This window comes from Alosa alosa, chromosome 14, assembly GCF_017589495.1.
Source record: "Alosa alosa isolate M-15738 ecotype Scorff River chromosome 14, AALO_Geno_1.1, whole genome shotgun sequence".
NCBI classification, from domain to species: Eukaryota; Metazoa; Chordata; class Actinopteri; order Clupeiformes; family Clupeidae; genus Alosa; species Alosa alosa.
The window spans coordinates 24,288,555-24,305,666 of NC_063202.1; the positions used below are offsets into that span (position 1 = coordinate 24,288,555).

Here is a 17,112-nt window from a genome sequence, read left to right on the forward strand (position 1 = left end):
TGTGTGTGTGTGTGTGTGTGTGTGTGTGTGTGTGTAGAGCAGCACAGCTTCAAAGCCTGGCTGACTGCAACCATGTGTCACTGATGCCCAGACTGGAGACTGGACACTGCCAAAGGATACGGTCTCAGGCCAGAGACAGCAGGGATGTGTGTGTGTGTGTGTGTGTGTGTGTGTTTATGTGCAAGGTGTATGTCCCTGATGTTGTGAAACTGTTTGTGTGTGTGCATATATGTGTGTTGTGTGTGTCACTGAGTTCTTGAATTTGTCTGTGTGTGTGTGTGTGTGTGTGTGTGTGTGTGTGTGTGTGTGTGTGTGTGTGTGTGTGTGTGTGTGTGTGTGTGTGTATCTGTCTGTCTGTATATGTGTGTGTGTATGAGTGTGTGTGTGTGTGTGTGTGTGTATCTGTCTGTCTGTATATTGTATATATATATGTGTGTGTGTGTGTGTGTGTGTGTGTGTGTGTGTGTGTGTGTGTGTGTGTATCTGTCTGTCTGTATATGTGTGTGTGTGTGTGTGTGTGTGTGTATCTGTCTGTCTGTATATGTGTGTGTGTGTGCGTGTGTGTGTGTATCTGTCTGTCTGTATATGTGTGTGTGTGTGTGTGTGTGTGTGTGTGTGTGTGTGTGTGTGTGTGTGTGTGTGTGTGTGTGTGTCACCAGGCGGTGTAGCATGCAGCAGCCTGTGGGAGCTGAGTTCAGTGTAGTGGAATATATAGAACAGCACTTCAAAGAGCCGCCCTTCATTTCCAACTCAGCGACTACCCCTCTGCATACCACTGCCAATTAAACCACCAGCTCAAGAAATGTGGAGGAAAATTGTATATTTTTATTCTCTAATATATATAGAGTCCCAGCCCATTTTATTTTTTTACTGAAGCTGACATACTGTGTTGCTTTAAAGTAAGTAAGAACAAAAGCAGGCTTTGAAGGCCAGAGAGCCTCCATGAACTCCCTCATCTCTCCTCCTAAATGGGGTGGATCAATTGGCTCCTCACAGGCACACAAAAGCCCTGTGTCTGTCTCTCACAGAGTGTGTTGTTCTGTTTTGTTTACAAAGGCTGTCTGGGCAGAGTTAAAGTAGTTTATCTGTCTTCTGATATGCCTGTGGCGCCTCGACTAAGTGGAAAAACTCTGATGTCATCACCAGGTTCGACTTGCTGGCCAATGGCGGTGCTTCGCTGGTGCTGAGCTTCGAGCGCGCTCCATACGCCGCCGTCCAGCTCTCCGTCTGGGTGCCCTGGAACGTGTTCCATGTGATGCAGCCACTCGTGATGCACCACAACACCAAAGACACGCCCTCCTGCAACCTGAGTGGACTAGAGAGGCCCCGCCCCCGCCTCACTGCCACTCCCCTCTCGGTGTTCTTTAGCTCCTCCCCTGAAGCCAGCCCTGTTGTACCTGAGACTCAGGTAGGTGACGTAGAAGTACTTACTAACCCAGCACTAAGACTGTATGTTTGGCCTTCATCGGTCACTTTAAGGCAGAGGTGGAAAGTCCCGAAAGCCAAAGTCCTAGCCATGTTTTAGTTGTACCTTTGCACTTAAAACAGGTGTTTTCAAAAATGAGTTTTTCTACCTAAGAGTTGTGCTAATTAGAATCTATTGGGTTATTCAGTGGATGGATGCATGGGGGTTCTTTCTTTCAAATTGTGAAGCAGGCTTTCCCATCTCCATTTTAAGGTATAATCAGATACTGCATTCAAAGGGTTGTTCATTGCCTCACATCATGGCTATGGTATTGTAACACACAGGTACCGGTACATCCTTAGCCTAGCCACCCACCCTTCCTTAAAGAGCACATTCTTAGCCTAGCCACCTCCTTCCTCATAGCAGCACTTTAGAGTTTTGCTGTAAGACTAATGAGCTGACTACCTAAAAGACATGCAAAACCTTGCAAACACCTCTTGTTGGCAGTACTAGAAACTTGCTAACATGTCTTTTGGAGATGTGGTCAGCAACAACATGCTGTGAAATGTTTTCCTTCATTTTGGCAGTGTGTTCCATAGGAACACAGAACTGTATGGGGCATATCCTGGATGAACTATGTATGATCCTATATGAACTACCGAGGTGTCCTGTTATACGGAATTAATGGACGAGGCCCTGACGCACAGTGGAGGGGAGTTGCCTCCGCCCGAGAGCCGGGAGGCAGGCTTCACAACAATGGTATCAACTGTAAACAAGCTAACTGTCCATGCTATCGCTGTTATAGGGCCAACGAAAGTTGTACAACAAGCTGATCTAGTGAGCTTCTCCGCTGCGCGTCGGGGAGTTCTTTGCCCCTCGCCCTCGTCCATTAATTCCGTATAACAGGACACCTCGGCGGCCGTTATTCCTTACTTATCACCCGGAGAGAAGAAATACTCTTTTCTGATTGGCTGGCGGGGTGGCTTTTAATTCTGAATAACGGGACACCTATGAAGTAGATCTGGTAAAAAAAGGTTTAATCGCCGTTCCATATCAATGCTTATGAATGGTAACTATAACAACGATAGTAGGACGCGGCTGCGCGTCGGGGAGTTTTTTGCCCCTCGCCCTCGTCCATTAATTCCGTATGACAGGACACCTCGGCGCCGTTATTCCTTACATATCCAATACAAATAAAGCTTATATAGGGCATATCCTGGGTGAACTGTACAGGGCATATCCTGGGTGAACTGTACAGGGCATATCCTGGGTGAACTCAATAGGGCATATCCTGGGTGAACTGTACAGGGCATATCCTGGGTGAACTCTACAGGGCATAATATATCCTGGGTGGCCGGTCGGAATTTGCATATATGATCATACACAGCATTAAAATTAATTTGGAGATGATGCCAAAACTAGTTGCCTGATAAAAACATGAGAATCTATCATTTATCTGGCTTTCACCATATACCATATATAACTTTAAAATACGTTTGGAGATGATGCCAAAACTAGTTGCCTGATAAAAACATACCTCAAAAAGTGGTAAATGTGTAAGCATGGAGCTGCTCTAAAGGAGGTGTTCTGTGTGCCTCACGTGTGTTTCACTGGGAAGGAGCCAAAATGGCTGCCCTCCCCTCAGCAATATCTGTTTTCACACGGTGGCAGCTCTGGCTTCAGTCCTCCTCTAATTGGTCTATAAGTGATGATGTCACACAAACAACATCACAGATGGCAGACTCGGAAGCCAACTCTGGGTTTTCTAAACATTTGCAACTACATGCAGAAGCTTTCGTTCAAACCCATTTTGAGTTCCCCAAAAAAACAACAAATGGCCACTTATTTTATTACACCCTGTCTTTCTCAGTGTTACGGAACGGGCCAATGAAATGAATGTGGCCATAAGTATTTTAAGTGGCTTATTAGTGTGACACGGAAGACGTGCCTCATTATCTTAGTCCATGAGGTGGCAGGTTGAAATTTGCTTTATATTTTTTGTAGTAACACCATTAATAATGCCATTAACCAATTATACAGTATGAACCATTTTCCTCATAGAAGGTGTTTGGAAAGTCAATCATCAGTTATTTGAAACTGTCAGGTTACCCTGTGACTGATGGTGATAACAGAGCATCATGTCTGGTGTTACTGTATGATTGTGATGAACTTATTGTACAGAAATCTTAGCAATCATTGTATTATCACTGATTGTCATAATGGCTAATGATATGATTATTTTTTGTAATAGCATGTTTATAACATGCTTGTTAATGCATTAGACGGGTGTCAAACTCATATTAGGCAGTGGGCCGGATTTGTTGGAATGAGACCTCATGGGGGTCGTCATTGTCATGGTCATTTTTATTTCTCTGCATTGGTATCAGAGTGTTGTTAAATGATATACTCCTTTACAATACCCACTCATGAGCAAACAAGTACAAGTCATTTACTTGCTCTTTCTCTCTTGAAACACCCTACTTCCATGTCAGTTTTTTGGCCTCTTCCTTCCTGAGGATGGTTTGTAGTGCTAGGTTTAATCAATTTATCACATAAATTGTTGAAGACAGCTGGATGTGAATATCTTTTCTTTCTAATTTTCCCTTCCTACCCAAGACATCTTGGGGGGCATATGAAACCTGCTGGCGGGCCTGATCTGGCCCCCGGGCCTTATGTTTGGCACCCTCATTAGACATTATCCACTAACATCAGTTTTTGAGAGACACAGATTTTACCTACTGATTTCTGTTGCTAATATTCACATATATTACCCATTCACTGCAACTGAGGATTAACTTTTTTGCTAATTTAAAACACTGCCTGCAGTCTTTGAATAAGTACTATATACCTTGCCTTGCCTTGCCTTGCCTTGCCTTGCTTTCTTTATTTGTTTTCATCCTCACATCAGGTCCTGCATGAGCAGACTCATTTTCCTGGGAGTGAGCTTAAGCTGGTGTACCTGAGCTCTCGGGCATCTGGCTACAGGCCTGTGCTGAAGGTGACGTTGACCCCTGCGGCCGTGCCCTTCGGTCTGTCCAAGGTGCACCTGAGGCTGTCCGTGGAGGGCAGGATGCTCCAGAAGTGGTTTCCTGCCGTGCCCCACCTCTCCTACACACTGCTCTGGGATAAGACCGACGCCTACGGCCAGAAGGTCTACGGCCTGGGCCAAGCTGTAGGTGAGTGTCTGCCCCATCTGCCCTCTGCTCTTTCTAAAATAGATTTTAAGGCTTTTTGGCTTTAAAGTTAAAGTTCAGTTTGACTGAATATTTAGCACGCCTGTTTATTTTCCAAAACGACACAGACTCAAACGGGAGAGGGTTACGAACCGTCAGTCAAACAAATGTCAGTGACGTTAGTGCTGCTCCACCATAAATTACGCGGCTTAATGCACAAATGACATTTGAAAGTAACAAGAAACTAGTGGGAGAGAGTGAGAGAGATGGGATCGGGAAAGGATCACGGCTTAGCATTGAAGACCCATGACCCTGTGGGTGCTTGAACCTGGATGTGCACAGGCTACTGTAAAATAACTATAAGTAGCAGTGCACAGGATGTGTACTGTATGTGAGGGAACTGTGTGATTGGTGTATGGGGGACAAAAATCAAAAATCCAAGTGATTTACAAAACCATCATAGTACTTATGTGGTACCAGCGGTTGAAAACCTTGTCCTACTTCAAATAAAATTGAGCATAATGGCATAGAACCAAACCGTACTGAAGCACTCTAGATTCAATTGACTAGAATATAATTGAGTTAAACTATATTGATTTGAATTTGACTGAATTTGAATAGAATTGAATTGCAAACGGCAGCATCTGTAAGCATCCTAAACTGGCTCTCTGGTACTGCGACACGGTGGATTGGAGCTCCACTTGTCCTGTGGAAAACACTCCGCACACTCAGTGCCAAGCGGCAGCTTGTGGCGTCAGGAGGATTGGGCCGAAATGTTGGCTGTTGTTGCAGGATGTTTGAAGATGAAAGGATGTGAAAGGCTAGGAAATAAAACACCATCAAACAAACAAACAAACACAAACAGCTGTGAGCTTTGGTGGAGGATTTGTTTTCCTTTAATAATAACTTTAAAGAAATGATCTCTTTATACAAAGTTCTCTTTCAAGTGCACTCTGCTTAGATAGAAGCACTAAGATGTTGTAGATTAATGTCTACATTCTATTCAAATCAAAATGAAAACCAACGCACTGAAAAAAAAAAAAATAACCCATTGCACATAAATTAAATGTCTCAAATGAATGCAGCATTTCTCTTTTGGGTTACAAATTATCATCATTATGTTATACAGGTGGAGGCATGTGCTGAGAGTAGGCATTCAGATGTTGTGCTTAATATTACAACATCTGTGTTAATGGAAGACAATCACACTCATAGTGGGAACAAAGCATGGTTCAATACCTAACACCTAACCACACTCATAGTGGGAACAAAGCATGGTTCTTCTCAAAGCATAACGTAAGGTTCAACCCAGCTCCAAAATTCTACTGGTCTCTGATCATGACTCACAGTAAGAAGGCCCATGTGAAAACATTTAGAAACACTGATAGCTGCATGATTATCTCAGTGTTTTTGCAAAGGCTTATGGGACCACAATGAAACGGTGGTGTCTATGTCATTTTAGCGTAATATGGTTTGATAAACCAGTGCACTAGCATCAGGTTTACTATGAGTTACAATCTAAGGAACACTGTTGTATTGTAGCAGTGTTGTATTATCCTCAGTAAGGCAATGCAGTGGCACATAACCCTGTGGTTATGGTGTGCTCTTGTGTACTTGGCATGAAAGCAAAATAAATAAATATATTGCAGAGCTCTTCCAGCTGCTGGGTTTGAAGGTCATCCCACACCTGCAGGTTGTCACTGATGAAAGGTTTCATTATTTGGCTGGATTGCTGAAGAGAGGGAGGGGCTCCATTGCTGAATTTACATCATGTGAAGTTTATTTATTTTCTCTCTTTGTGTCTTATTTATTGAGGATAGGCAGGTTGACGTTACAAAAGCGTTGTTGATCATTTGTCCCACTAATTTCCTGTTCTTTGATGTTATTTATTTTGAATCTTGGGCCCTGGGAGCTTTCTGCAGATTTTATAGTAATCTACACGGGAGTGTGAAATTGTTGATCGCGTTGTTTCTGCACCATGTCTCCATTTCAATACGCATATAAATACAGGATGTCCACAACGTGACTTTTACGACATTCTACTTCTTGCTGCATATTGTCATTTTTTATGGTTTAAAATATGACTCAAGTTTGAGTGTGAAAACAAATAAAAATGAGTGGAATCAATGCACTTGAAATCTCGAAATTGAAATTGGGTGAAATGAACCAACATTTATTTTTCTTTTTTCATTCTACTTCCTCCGCTAGTCTTGAGAAAGGCTCTGGTTTGAATGAGATGCCTAATCATTCCAATTTATTATGCTTGTTTGTGTTTTGAGCATGGCCATTATTAGTGTATCTTGTGACACGCTGCGTTGCTGTGTTCTTAAGTGTCAGGTTGTGTTTTTTTTATCAGTCAGGTCTGAGAGGTAGTTAGCAGGAAGTCTATTGTGTTTGACTGCAGTGTTAGTGTTTGAGTGTGACTATTGTTAGTGTTTGTTTCAGCAGGGTGGGTGTGTTTGAGTGTGACCATTGTTAGTGTTTGTTTTGTTATTCTCCGATAGGGTTAATGAGTGAGAATCATTGATAATGCCTGATGAGAGAGAGAGAGTGTTTGTGTTTGTGTGTGATAATAAATAAATAATAGATAAATAAATAAAGATAATCATTAGTGTTTGTTTTGTTATTCTCCGATTGCCATTGAATGAGAATCATTGATAATGCGTGATGAGCATTACTCTGTGTGTGTGTGTGTGTGTGTGTGTGTGTGTGTGTGTGTGAGAGAGAGAGAGAGAGAGAGAGAGAGTGTTTGTGTTTGTGTGTGATAATAAATAAAAAAATAGATAAATAAATAAAAATAATCATTAGTTTTTGGTTCTGTGGTGTCAGTATGGGCTCAGTGTGTAATCATCAGGGTTTGCTGTGTTTGGTCCTGCAGTGTCCGTGGGCTTTGAGTATGAAGCGTGCCTGAGTGTGGTTCTGTGGGAGAAGAGGAGTATCGCACTGCAGGGATACCAGCTCGACCCCTCCCACATGGGGGGCTGGACACTGGACAAGCATCATGCTCTGGATGTGGCCAATGGTAAGATTCAAACAACAACACCTTCTTCAACTCCACACACGTGTTTATCCAACTCCACACTTGTGTTTATTCAACTCCACACACGTGTTTATCCAACTCCACACACGTGCTTATTCAACTCCACACACATGTTTATTCGTACATATATATTAACGGGTATGACGAGGATGCATTTGTGAACCCTGTCTGTCTGTTTGTGTGTTGATCAGGTAGGCTCAGGAATATTTTTGTATTGAACACTACCTGTATATTTGAGTGTGTGTGTACTGTATGTGTGTGTGTGTTGGAGTAACCTTTCATCCCTGTATTAGGCTGTGTTAAAGGTACAGTCGGTGATTGTCGATACAGTCACAATTTGAAGCCCATAAGATTTTTGTCACATTCAGCAATCATCTCCTTACGACCACTAGCTGCCCATTCTGTGAGTAAAAACTCTGAGTGGGGGCAGTCTGTCCCACAAACAAAAATGAAACCATGCGTGGAGTTTCTCTGGGAATACTGAAGGGAGGGGTTAGCCACCTCTCTGGTGTGTTTCTGTGGCCCTTGGTTAAAATATGATGTACTGTATGTTGTATTTGACAAAAATGTCTGATAATAAATTTAAATATAAACATAAACACAAACAAATGTAACTTTGCTAACTGCACCTTTAAGTATGCATGAATCCCATATTCTACATATATTTTTCCTAATCCCATTGACTCGATATCAACCTGGCAGCGTCGAATTGGGCTGTGTGAGGTATTCACAACTCACAGGTTGTGGGGGCGCAAGAGAGTGCCCTTGAGTCCTCTCAGTCATCACAGCGAGCACGGCAGGCCAAGTGGACGTCCTCCATCAGATTGGGCTATCACAATGCACAACTGCCTGACCATGAAATATGACTCATTGTCCCACTCATAGATAATAGTGGAGAACTTTGAAGGGGCGATCACTCATATTAATGGCAGAATCAGTTGATATGCAGATTTGCCATACTTACAACACCATGTCAGTGAGTCGGCGACCCGTCGGTGACCCTGAGAAATTGAGTCATCCAGGACACAACGTCCCCCTCTCCAGCAGAAGAGTCAGTAGAGCAGAGCGCCTCTAATCTAAGCACAATGCCAGATGGGATGGCTCAGAATGGAATCTCATTTAAATCACCCACTCATACAACTCGTATAGACACAGCATGGTGATCCATGGCAGCGAGGGGAAGGAGTTTATTTTGGGAGAACGAGGAGGTGGTGAAAGATGCTGTGTGTCACGGCGCCAAGCAGATTGAATACCAGATTTATTCCACTTGGTGTCTTGTTGTTGGGTTTAGAATTCTTTAGAGAAGTGTTCTGAGACAATGAGGGAGAGAGAGAGAGAGAGAGAGAGCAGGAGAGGAGGAGTTCAGAGAGAGAGAGAGAGACAGAGAGTGGAGAGAGGAAGTTCCAAGAGAGCAGAGTATCTAGAGAGAGAGTTGTGTAGAGAGAGGAGTGTATAGAGAGAAGGTGGTGATCAGAGAGAGATAAAGAGAGAGATATGGGGCAGCCGTGGCCTACTGGTTAGTGCTTCGGACTTGTAACCGGAGGGTTGCCGGTTTGAACCCCGACCAGTAGGCACGGCTGAAGTGCCCTTGAGCAAGGCACCTAACCCCTCACTGCTCCCCGAGCGCCGCTGTTATTGCAGGCAGCTCACTGCGCTGGGATTAGTGTGTCCTTCACCTCACTGTGTGTTCACTGTGTGCTGAGTGTGTTTCACTAATTTGTGGATTGGGATAAATGCAGAGACCAAATTTCCCTCACGGGTTCAAAAGAGTATATATACTTATACTTATATAGAGAGGAGTGTATAGAGAGAGAGAGAGAGAGAGAGAGAGAGAGAGAGGAGTGTATGGAGAGAGATAGAGAGAGAGTGAGATAGAGAAGTGTATGTAGAGAGATAGTGCTGAATGCTGCACTCACACCCCTCTGTTCCTAACCCCTCTCTCTGTGAGGCGTTAAGCCCCCTCATCCCACTGGCTTAGGGCCCGCTGATGGCAGCCATTTTGGATGCTTTCATCTCCAGCCACAACTCCTATCCTCCCTCCTCCGACCCATCTCACTCCCTCTCTCCCTTCAACCTTCGCCACCTCTCCCTCCCTCCCTCCTTTCAACCCCAACTCCTCTCCCTCCCTGTTTCCCTCACTTTAACTCTTCTTTAGCTCTCTCTCTCTCCATCCCTCTCCTCCCCCTCCCTCTCCAGTCCTGAGCCTCTCCATACAGACTATGATTAACATCAGAGCACATAGAGCTCCGCTGGGTCCAAGACAGATGACTGTAGAGCTCCCTCTAGAGTCATGATATATTTATATTTTACTCTGCTGTTGTAAATAGCAAACTTGTTGTGAAGGTGGAGGATTAACAACAGGCAAAACTATCTCCAAAGAGCTATATCTACTGACAAGATAATATTTCACGATTCTTGTGAGATTTGTTGGGCCATCGTTCTTGAAGTTACATGGCTAGTTTTCTTGGTAGCGACTTGCTACATCTATGCTGTATAGCTATGCTAGGTGAACGATTCGCCTATTACAAGTTCGTTTACCATCAAATTGGCTTCATAAAGGTTATATTAAGGTGAAAATCTTGCATAGTGTATCTTTAGGTCCACTGGGTCCAGGACAGATCCTTAAGTCCGAGTACATCCTATAATGTGGACTAATGTTAATGAAGCAAACTGCACTTAATAATTATTTATTATGTAGATGGTATCTTATTTGGTCAACAGTTGTTTAACATTATATCATAGTTAGTGGTGTGATAGAACCTGCATCAGCATGATAAGTCATGACAGCATGGTCTTTGGAAGTTCAAAGTATAACAGGGTTAAGATGGATGAATCGGCTGAAGGGATCGCTACACCTGGCATCAGTGTCAATAATCAATTATACTTTCACAAGAGGAGGAAGTGCAGTTTTTCACCCTTCCTGCTCATGCTCGTTGGAGTTCAGCTTTTCCTGACATCAGAGACGGAAAGTCAACAGCTGCTGAAAGGCGTTTCCACTGTTTATTTCCAGAGAAGTGTTGGAGCTGCCTTTTTCATTAAACATTGAACACCGAGCCGTTGTTTATCTGAACCAAATCTGTCATGAATTTCCCACTAAAAGATCACAGACAGAAAGCGAGAATGAAAACGTGTAATGTCTTTTCTCTCTTTTTTCCTTCTCTTTTGCGCCTTGCATCTCGTAGACTCATGGAGGCACACCTCCACACACACACACACACACACACACACACACACACACACACATACACACACACATACACATACACATACACACACACACACACCTGACAAGCGAGAGAAGAGCATCCTTCTGCCTAAGTTCTCCTCGCAGCCCCGCACCTTTGAGAGCTTTGTTCCGTCGGCAGTGTTTGACGTGTGTTATCACAGTTTTATAACCCCCCGCCCCTTGCTGTGAGGAGCCAACACTATGTAGATATGTTGGGGCGAATCTATTACGTTCCCATTGTAGACTCACACTTCAGTGCGTGAACAACTTCACCCGCCTTGTGTGCCGAACATGAATTGAAATTCCTTTGCCATGTTTTGTGTGATAGTGTGTGTTCTCCCCTCGCACAAAAGCATTTTGGAAGGGCTTTGGAAGGCTACACAAATGGGAGCGTTTCCATCACTGCTCTCTATGTCGCAGTAAGCTGGCTAGAAGTTGTTCAGTAGAAGACTAAAAGCGTGTTTGTTCAGATGTTAGTAGATTTGGAGACCTCTCCCTTCTCCCTCTCCTGTCTCAAAGTTCTTTCTTTTGTCGAAAGGCAACAAATCCTCATGTTTATGTGCACATGTATATGCATAAAGGGGAACGGAATAATGGATTAACTCAGCCTGTCTCTAGCTCCGTCTCTACGTTTCCCTTTTAGAGCAAATCACAGAGTCACAGAGCTACAACCACGTGTGTGGAAGAGGCAGACATGGCTTGGCTTGACAAGGTCGTGTCGAATCTAAACAAAATGGAGCTAGACTTTGTTGGCAGGACACACACATCTGCCATGATGAGCAGTGACACATTATATTATGTGTGTCTGGAGTGTTCAGGGGTCTTTTGGACCCAAAATCAGAATCCACAAGAGGTTGTGATCATGTTGAGCTATAGGACTATCAGTTGTCAGTGAGGTAATGGGAGAAAATTACTCTGTTTTGGCCCATACAGATATTACATTTCTGTAGTTGCACCCTGGTGGCTAGCCAACTAGTGTAAGGTGTTAGCACTTTTGATCAAGCCAGATGCTATGTTACAAGTCATGTGTCTGGTTCTGGGATGCTACAGTAGCAAGTTTTCGAAAGCAGGCAATGGAGCATTGTTCTGCTTATGTTTGTTTCAGTGTAAACACCAAATGACTACGTAATGATTACGGTGTGTCTAAGAAGGATATGGATTTGGCTCTGCCCCCTCCCCCACACCTCCCTTCTCTTTGAAATGACTCTCACCTAACACATCAATGCCTCAAGAATGCAGCGTTTGATTGCTACACCTGCGGATGAAAAAGCATTTAGTTATTTAGAATACCTCTGGCTACAGTCAAGGGCTCTCTAGTCAACAGGCTGTCGCATGCCAGAGTACTCAGAGCCGAGTGCCAAAGCCCAAGCTTACATAAAGAAACACCTTGATGTTTATATATGTCTTCTTTTTTGTTCATCACCACAAAGCTTGATAGGGGATATAACCAATCACCAAGGTAGCTTGGTTACTCCATTATGGCTGTGGCAGCCACAGAATGTCTTTTGTCTGTGCGCTGGTGTCCTATCTGGGAAGATCAGGGTCTTCCCTTCAGAGAGGGTTTTAAAAAGGCTGCCAGAGAAATGTGTGGTGATTGGTTTGCTCTGAAGGTCATGTGCTCTTAGATGCAGTGCACAGGGTCCCATTCATCTTGACTAATGGAAGATTTGTAACAGGAGGTGGGAGAGGCCTTGACTGGACCAGCTGAAAATCCCAACTGACCACATCTTCATTTGAACCATCCCCTCAATCAATTAGTCAATGGCACAAAGTAATCAGGCAGGAACAAATGACTATGCAGGTCTCTCTTCTTTCCCAAGGGAAACAACTTGGAAGTGAACTTGGGCATTTTAAAATATGGATGTATGGTGGTTAGAAGTGTAAATTTCAATTAGAAACCTAAATATTATTATTTATTAATTATTAATTTGCAAACAAATAACTGGCGTCAGTGACATCTTTGACATGAAGATCCCCGGAACTATGCTTCTACTAGCATTCTACCACAGGTCGAGAGGTGTAGCTGTAACTACACAACTTTACGATAGTGGTTGCGAACGTTCGTTGCTACTATGGTTTTGGGAAACACTAACGTAGTGTAATGATGCATTGGACTATGTAAGTTCCACCACCATAGTTCAAACTATCGTTTGGGAAACAGTTTTGTCGTACTTGCATAGTTTCAACCATCTTAGTTGCAACGTAGTTAGCTTTTGGGAAACGCACCCCTGATGTCTGATGTGTGATCAGTGGAATATGGGGAGGGAAGTGGCAGTGTTTTTTTTTTTGCGCGTCGCGTCTGCAGAAGTCAGCCAAATATGAATGTAATTCTGCGGCATAATGCAGATGTATTTGTTTATTGTACAGAAAAATAAAACATGACATGTCAACAAGGGCGTAGGTTTGGTCTCTGGTGGGGACACATCTGTTATCTGACTGTTGTCACGATTCCAACATTATTGTTTCAATACCAATAACAAGTGAAGAATCTCGATTTCGATACTTTTGCAATTTTTTTAAAATTTGATTTGGTTTGTGTGATTTGTAATTCGTGATCATTCACATCAGTGGCAATCATAAAATTTGATTGACCCTCCACACACACACACACACACACACATAGAAAGTGATGGTTGTCATAGGTTTCTTTTTCATATTTTGGAATTCATATAAACTATAAACTTAATTATTTATAGTATTTTGTGATCTGCATAATTACTAATAGCTTAACATATTTAGTCATTTGAATACATCATATTGATATTTAAATTACTTGGCTACACTTGTCTTTAATATCATCACATTTGTGGTGTGTAAATCTAATTTAGTGCCTGTCACTTAAGAGGAACGTGAACGCAATTGGCGTGAAACATAGTTTCTCAAGTGCAAGGATATGTGGATTCAATTTATCATGTTTGCTATGTCATTAGATTAAAAAAACTAACAAGTCAAAGAAAATCTTTTTGGGATGAGATCATAGAAGAGATAAGTGTCTCACAATGTTGATTTCTATGAGTATGGAAATGCACCAGTTTATCTTTTATTTCTTTGCATTGTGCAGGCCACATTCACAAATACATTAGCCTACATAAACAGAATATAGGAACAGGAAAATGTCTCGGATCCATTGTTTATTGCGACTGCAAGATTGGTAGCCCAATTAGCCTAACAGTCAGTGATGGTGACTTCTACTGTAGGCCTATCTGTGCTATAGCCTATGCGACTGTCCATGCGGCACACCCTTATTCAACATGACTCCTAACTTTGGTTGAAAGATTACAGAAGCTAGGTTAAGCTGTGACAATATTCTGGCTAATATCCTAACAGCTAATGCTATTTTACACAGTAAAATCCGAATTTGAAAGCCTGGTCACCAGTTACCAGTTTGTATGGCGTTATTTTGCCTAGACTGCATAATGAAAAAGCTTCATATTTTATAGCTGATCAACAAACCACAAAAAGGGGCAAACATGTACATGCTGAAGGGCAAAGGGAATATCAAATGTTTTACTCTGGCCTTTTATGGGGTAGGCTATGTAGGCCTATACAGACAGCCCTAACTTACCGTTGTCGTTGGCACCGCTCGCTTGACTGCCAGTGCAAAGTAGCCTGTGCTTTGACACTCTCCGTGCGTGTAGCCTGCGTGTCAGCTGATTTTCAGCAAATCATATGACGACGTTTCTTGTACTGTACTGTCGGAATGATCAGCAGCACAAAGCTCGCTAAAATATTGGTGGGGACAATATTGTCATCTTAAAATATTGATTAGGACTAGTCCTTAGCGTCCCACCCTAAATCTACGCCCATGCATGTCAAGCAGTCAATTGACTACATTGCAGTCAAGAAGTAGGGCAAATTAATTTACGAAACCAAAACGTGGGTCATAGTTGTCTAAGCCTCTATAGCGTAGCCTGTTAAAAACGTCGCTAGATAGTCGCTAGATATTAAATCGCCAACAACATTTGTTTTCTGCAGAAGCCTACCCAAGGCTACACATTTATTCTGAAGAGTTATTTCGTTACCACCGTGTAGTCAAGCCTTAAGCCATACCCAAGTAGCCTAAATCGAGGTAATGTTTAATTATGCATGATTTATTTTGTTATTGAATTCGTAGTCTGGGATTCCTCTCGGCAACAATTATGTTTAACGGTAGCCTCCTGCTTTTTCAGAAGGGGCGACAGGCAGGCTACTGACAGAGCGATGTACAGTGGCAGAGCGACGCACAGAGGCTGAAAGTGGTACTAAAGTTTCACGCAGCTTCACGCCACGTAATGCGCGACTGAAGTGGCCATTTGAAAGCAACGCCCACTGTACACACGCACACGCACACACACACACACACACACACACACACACAAATGCATGAAGTGCTGAAAGTGGAGGGGTGTTTGTGAATTTCTGTAAATTAAATGCCAAGGGGAGGAAGCAGTGAATAATAACATGGTGAAGTGAGACATGTGGACACTATGCAGAGCAGTAGGAGGTTCAGGCAGTCAGCCAATGAGATTGCACACTCAAAAAGCTGGCAATGGCCCTTAGCCAATCACGTGGCAGAATCAAGTGCAGCATGGTTGACATCCAGCCAATCAGACAGCTGGTTGCAGCAGAGTCAATGAAGTGATTAATAGGCCAGGGCAGGCTTTGGAATTCTTACATGTTGCTGGATATGAATGATTCATGTGTGTTAGCTCAGTACGACCCTTTGAAGTTGCTCTTTGACTTCTCTCTTTCTTTGAAGAAACAAGTCAAATGTGGAAGTGGCTGAAATATTTATCTGTGCTGACTCCTCGCACACACTGGCCGCTTAACGGGACGTGAGGGTGGGGGTGAGAGTGATCAAAGCACTGTCTGACGTCATCTCTGCCACTTCACAGGTAACGCTGAGACCGGGCCTTTGATGTTCTGTGCAGCATTTAAACTCATCTTCGTATTCAGCACTTAAATCTTTAATCCATCTAAATCTGTTTTCTTTTTTTCCACATTTTTTTGACAAAATGTAAAGATTTTTGTGATCCTGCCCATCGATTTCTGTGTTGGGCAGGCATGCACATACTGTACTTGCTGCGTGGATGTCTTTGCCCATGCAGGAGGACTAACTCCACCTCAGATGTAGGTTTTGACGCTTGCTGCTGGAACACAGGGCTGAAGCCAGGGGTGGGGGGGGGGGGGGGGTTCTTGCCCTGTTAAAGAAATGGACAAACACCAACCCCCCAACCCCTTGGAAATCTTCCATCTCTTTTAGATCAATAGCAGTAATGAATGTTAATTAATGTTTAATCTTCAACAATAGCAATAATGGATGTTCAATCGTGAACAGTTTGTGTGAGTCGTTTTTTTGTATTGCAAATTGACCACAGCTGGCACAGACCTAGTTATTATTCTGGTGCGGACTGGCTCCAGATCTGGATGACATTACATTTGTAAGAAATATTCAATTGAAAAGAAATGTTGCACTAAATAAAACAGTGGAAATTAACAAACAGCGCATGCACAAGAGAATGATCTTTTCCTATTTCCTGTGTGCAGATGTGACCATATGAAGTGCCCTTGACAGTCGAGCTGCATTGTCAGGTGTTTCCAGTGATTTTGCAGCCCCCTGTTCACGATGACTGAATATGTCCACAGGCATCCTCTTCAAGGGCAGCGGAGAGCAGCGCCTGCTCTCTCTCCTGCCCCCCATCATCGCCACGGTGATGGGCAACGGGCGGCGGCGCAGCATCTCCTGCCCTAGCTGTAATGGGCAGGCAGAGGGCAACAAGCTTCTTGCCCCCGTGGCGCTGGCATGGGGCCTGGATGGCAGCCTCTATGTTGGGGACTTCAACTACATCAGGCGCATCTACCCCTCGAGGAACGTCAGCAGCATCATGGAGCTCAGGTGAGACAGCACCACCAACAACAATAATAACAATAACAACAATAATAATAATAATTTTAATAATGATAAAAAGTTAAAATAATAATGTGTTTCTGACATAGAATGATTCATCCATGTGTTTGTATGTAGTATTCATGGTTTGTTATAGTAGATATGCTATTAATTTGTTATTATGATGAGAGCACCAAGATGTCCGCCCACAGACTAGATACAGATTCTTAAAGGTGCTCTAAGTGATGTTTTTTAGACTAAAACATTTTTGTCACTTACAGCAAACATCACCTCACCATCTGCTAGCTGCCTGTGTCCTGAATGCACTGTAAAAAAAAAAGAAACGCAATCTCTGTGGACAACCCAGGCTCCAAAAACAGCCACAAAACAACTTGGGCAAAC

The 17,112-nt window shown here is 43.1% G+C and overlaps 1 protein-coding gene across 4 annotated transcripts in view; it reads left to right on the forward strand.

The window, feature by feature from the left end:
• Positions 1-17,112, forward strand: part of si:dkey-237h12.3 (teneurin-3) — a 168,716-nt gene that overhangs the window by 133,831 nt on the left and 17,773 nt on the right. For all 4 annotated transcript variants that reach the window (XM_048262480.1, XM_048262481.1, XM_048262482.1 and 1 more), the window contains 4 exons: positions 1,147-1,408; positions 4,314-4,581; positions 7,457-7,600; positions 16,470-16,719. In XM_048262480.1, coding sequence (XP_048118437.1) covers positions 1,147-1,408; positions 4,314-4,581; positions 7,457-7,600; positions 16,470-16,719 — 924 coding nt within the window. The remainder of the gene's footprint in view (positions 1-1,146; positions 1,409-4,313; positions 4,582-7,456; positions 7,601-16,469; positions 16,720-17,112) is intronic.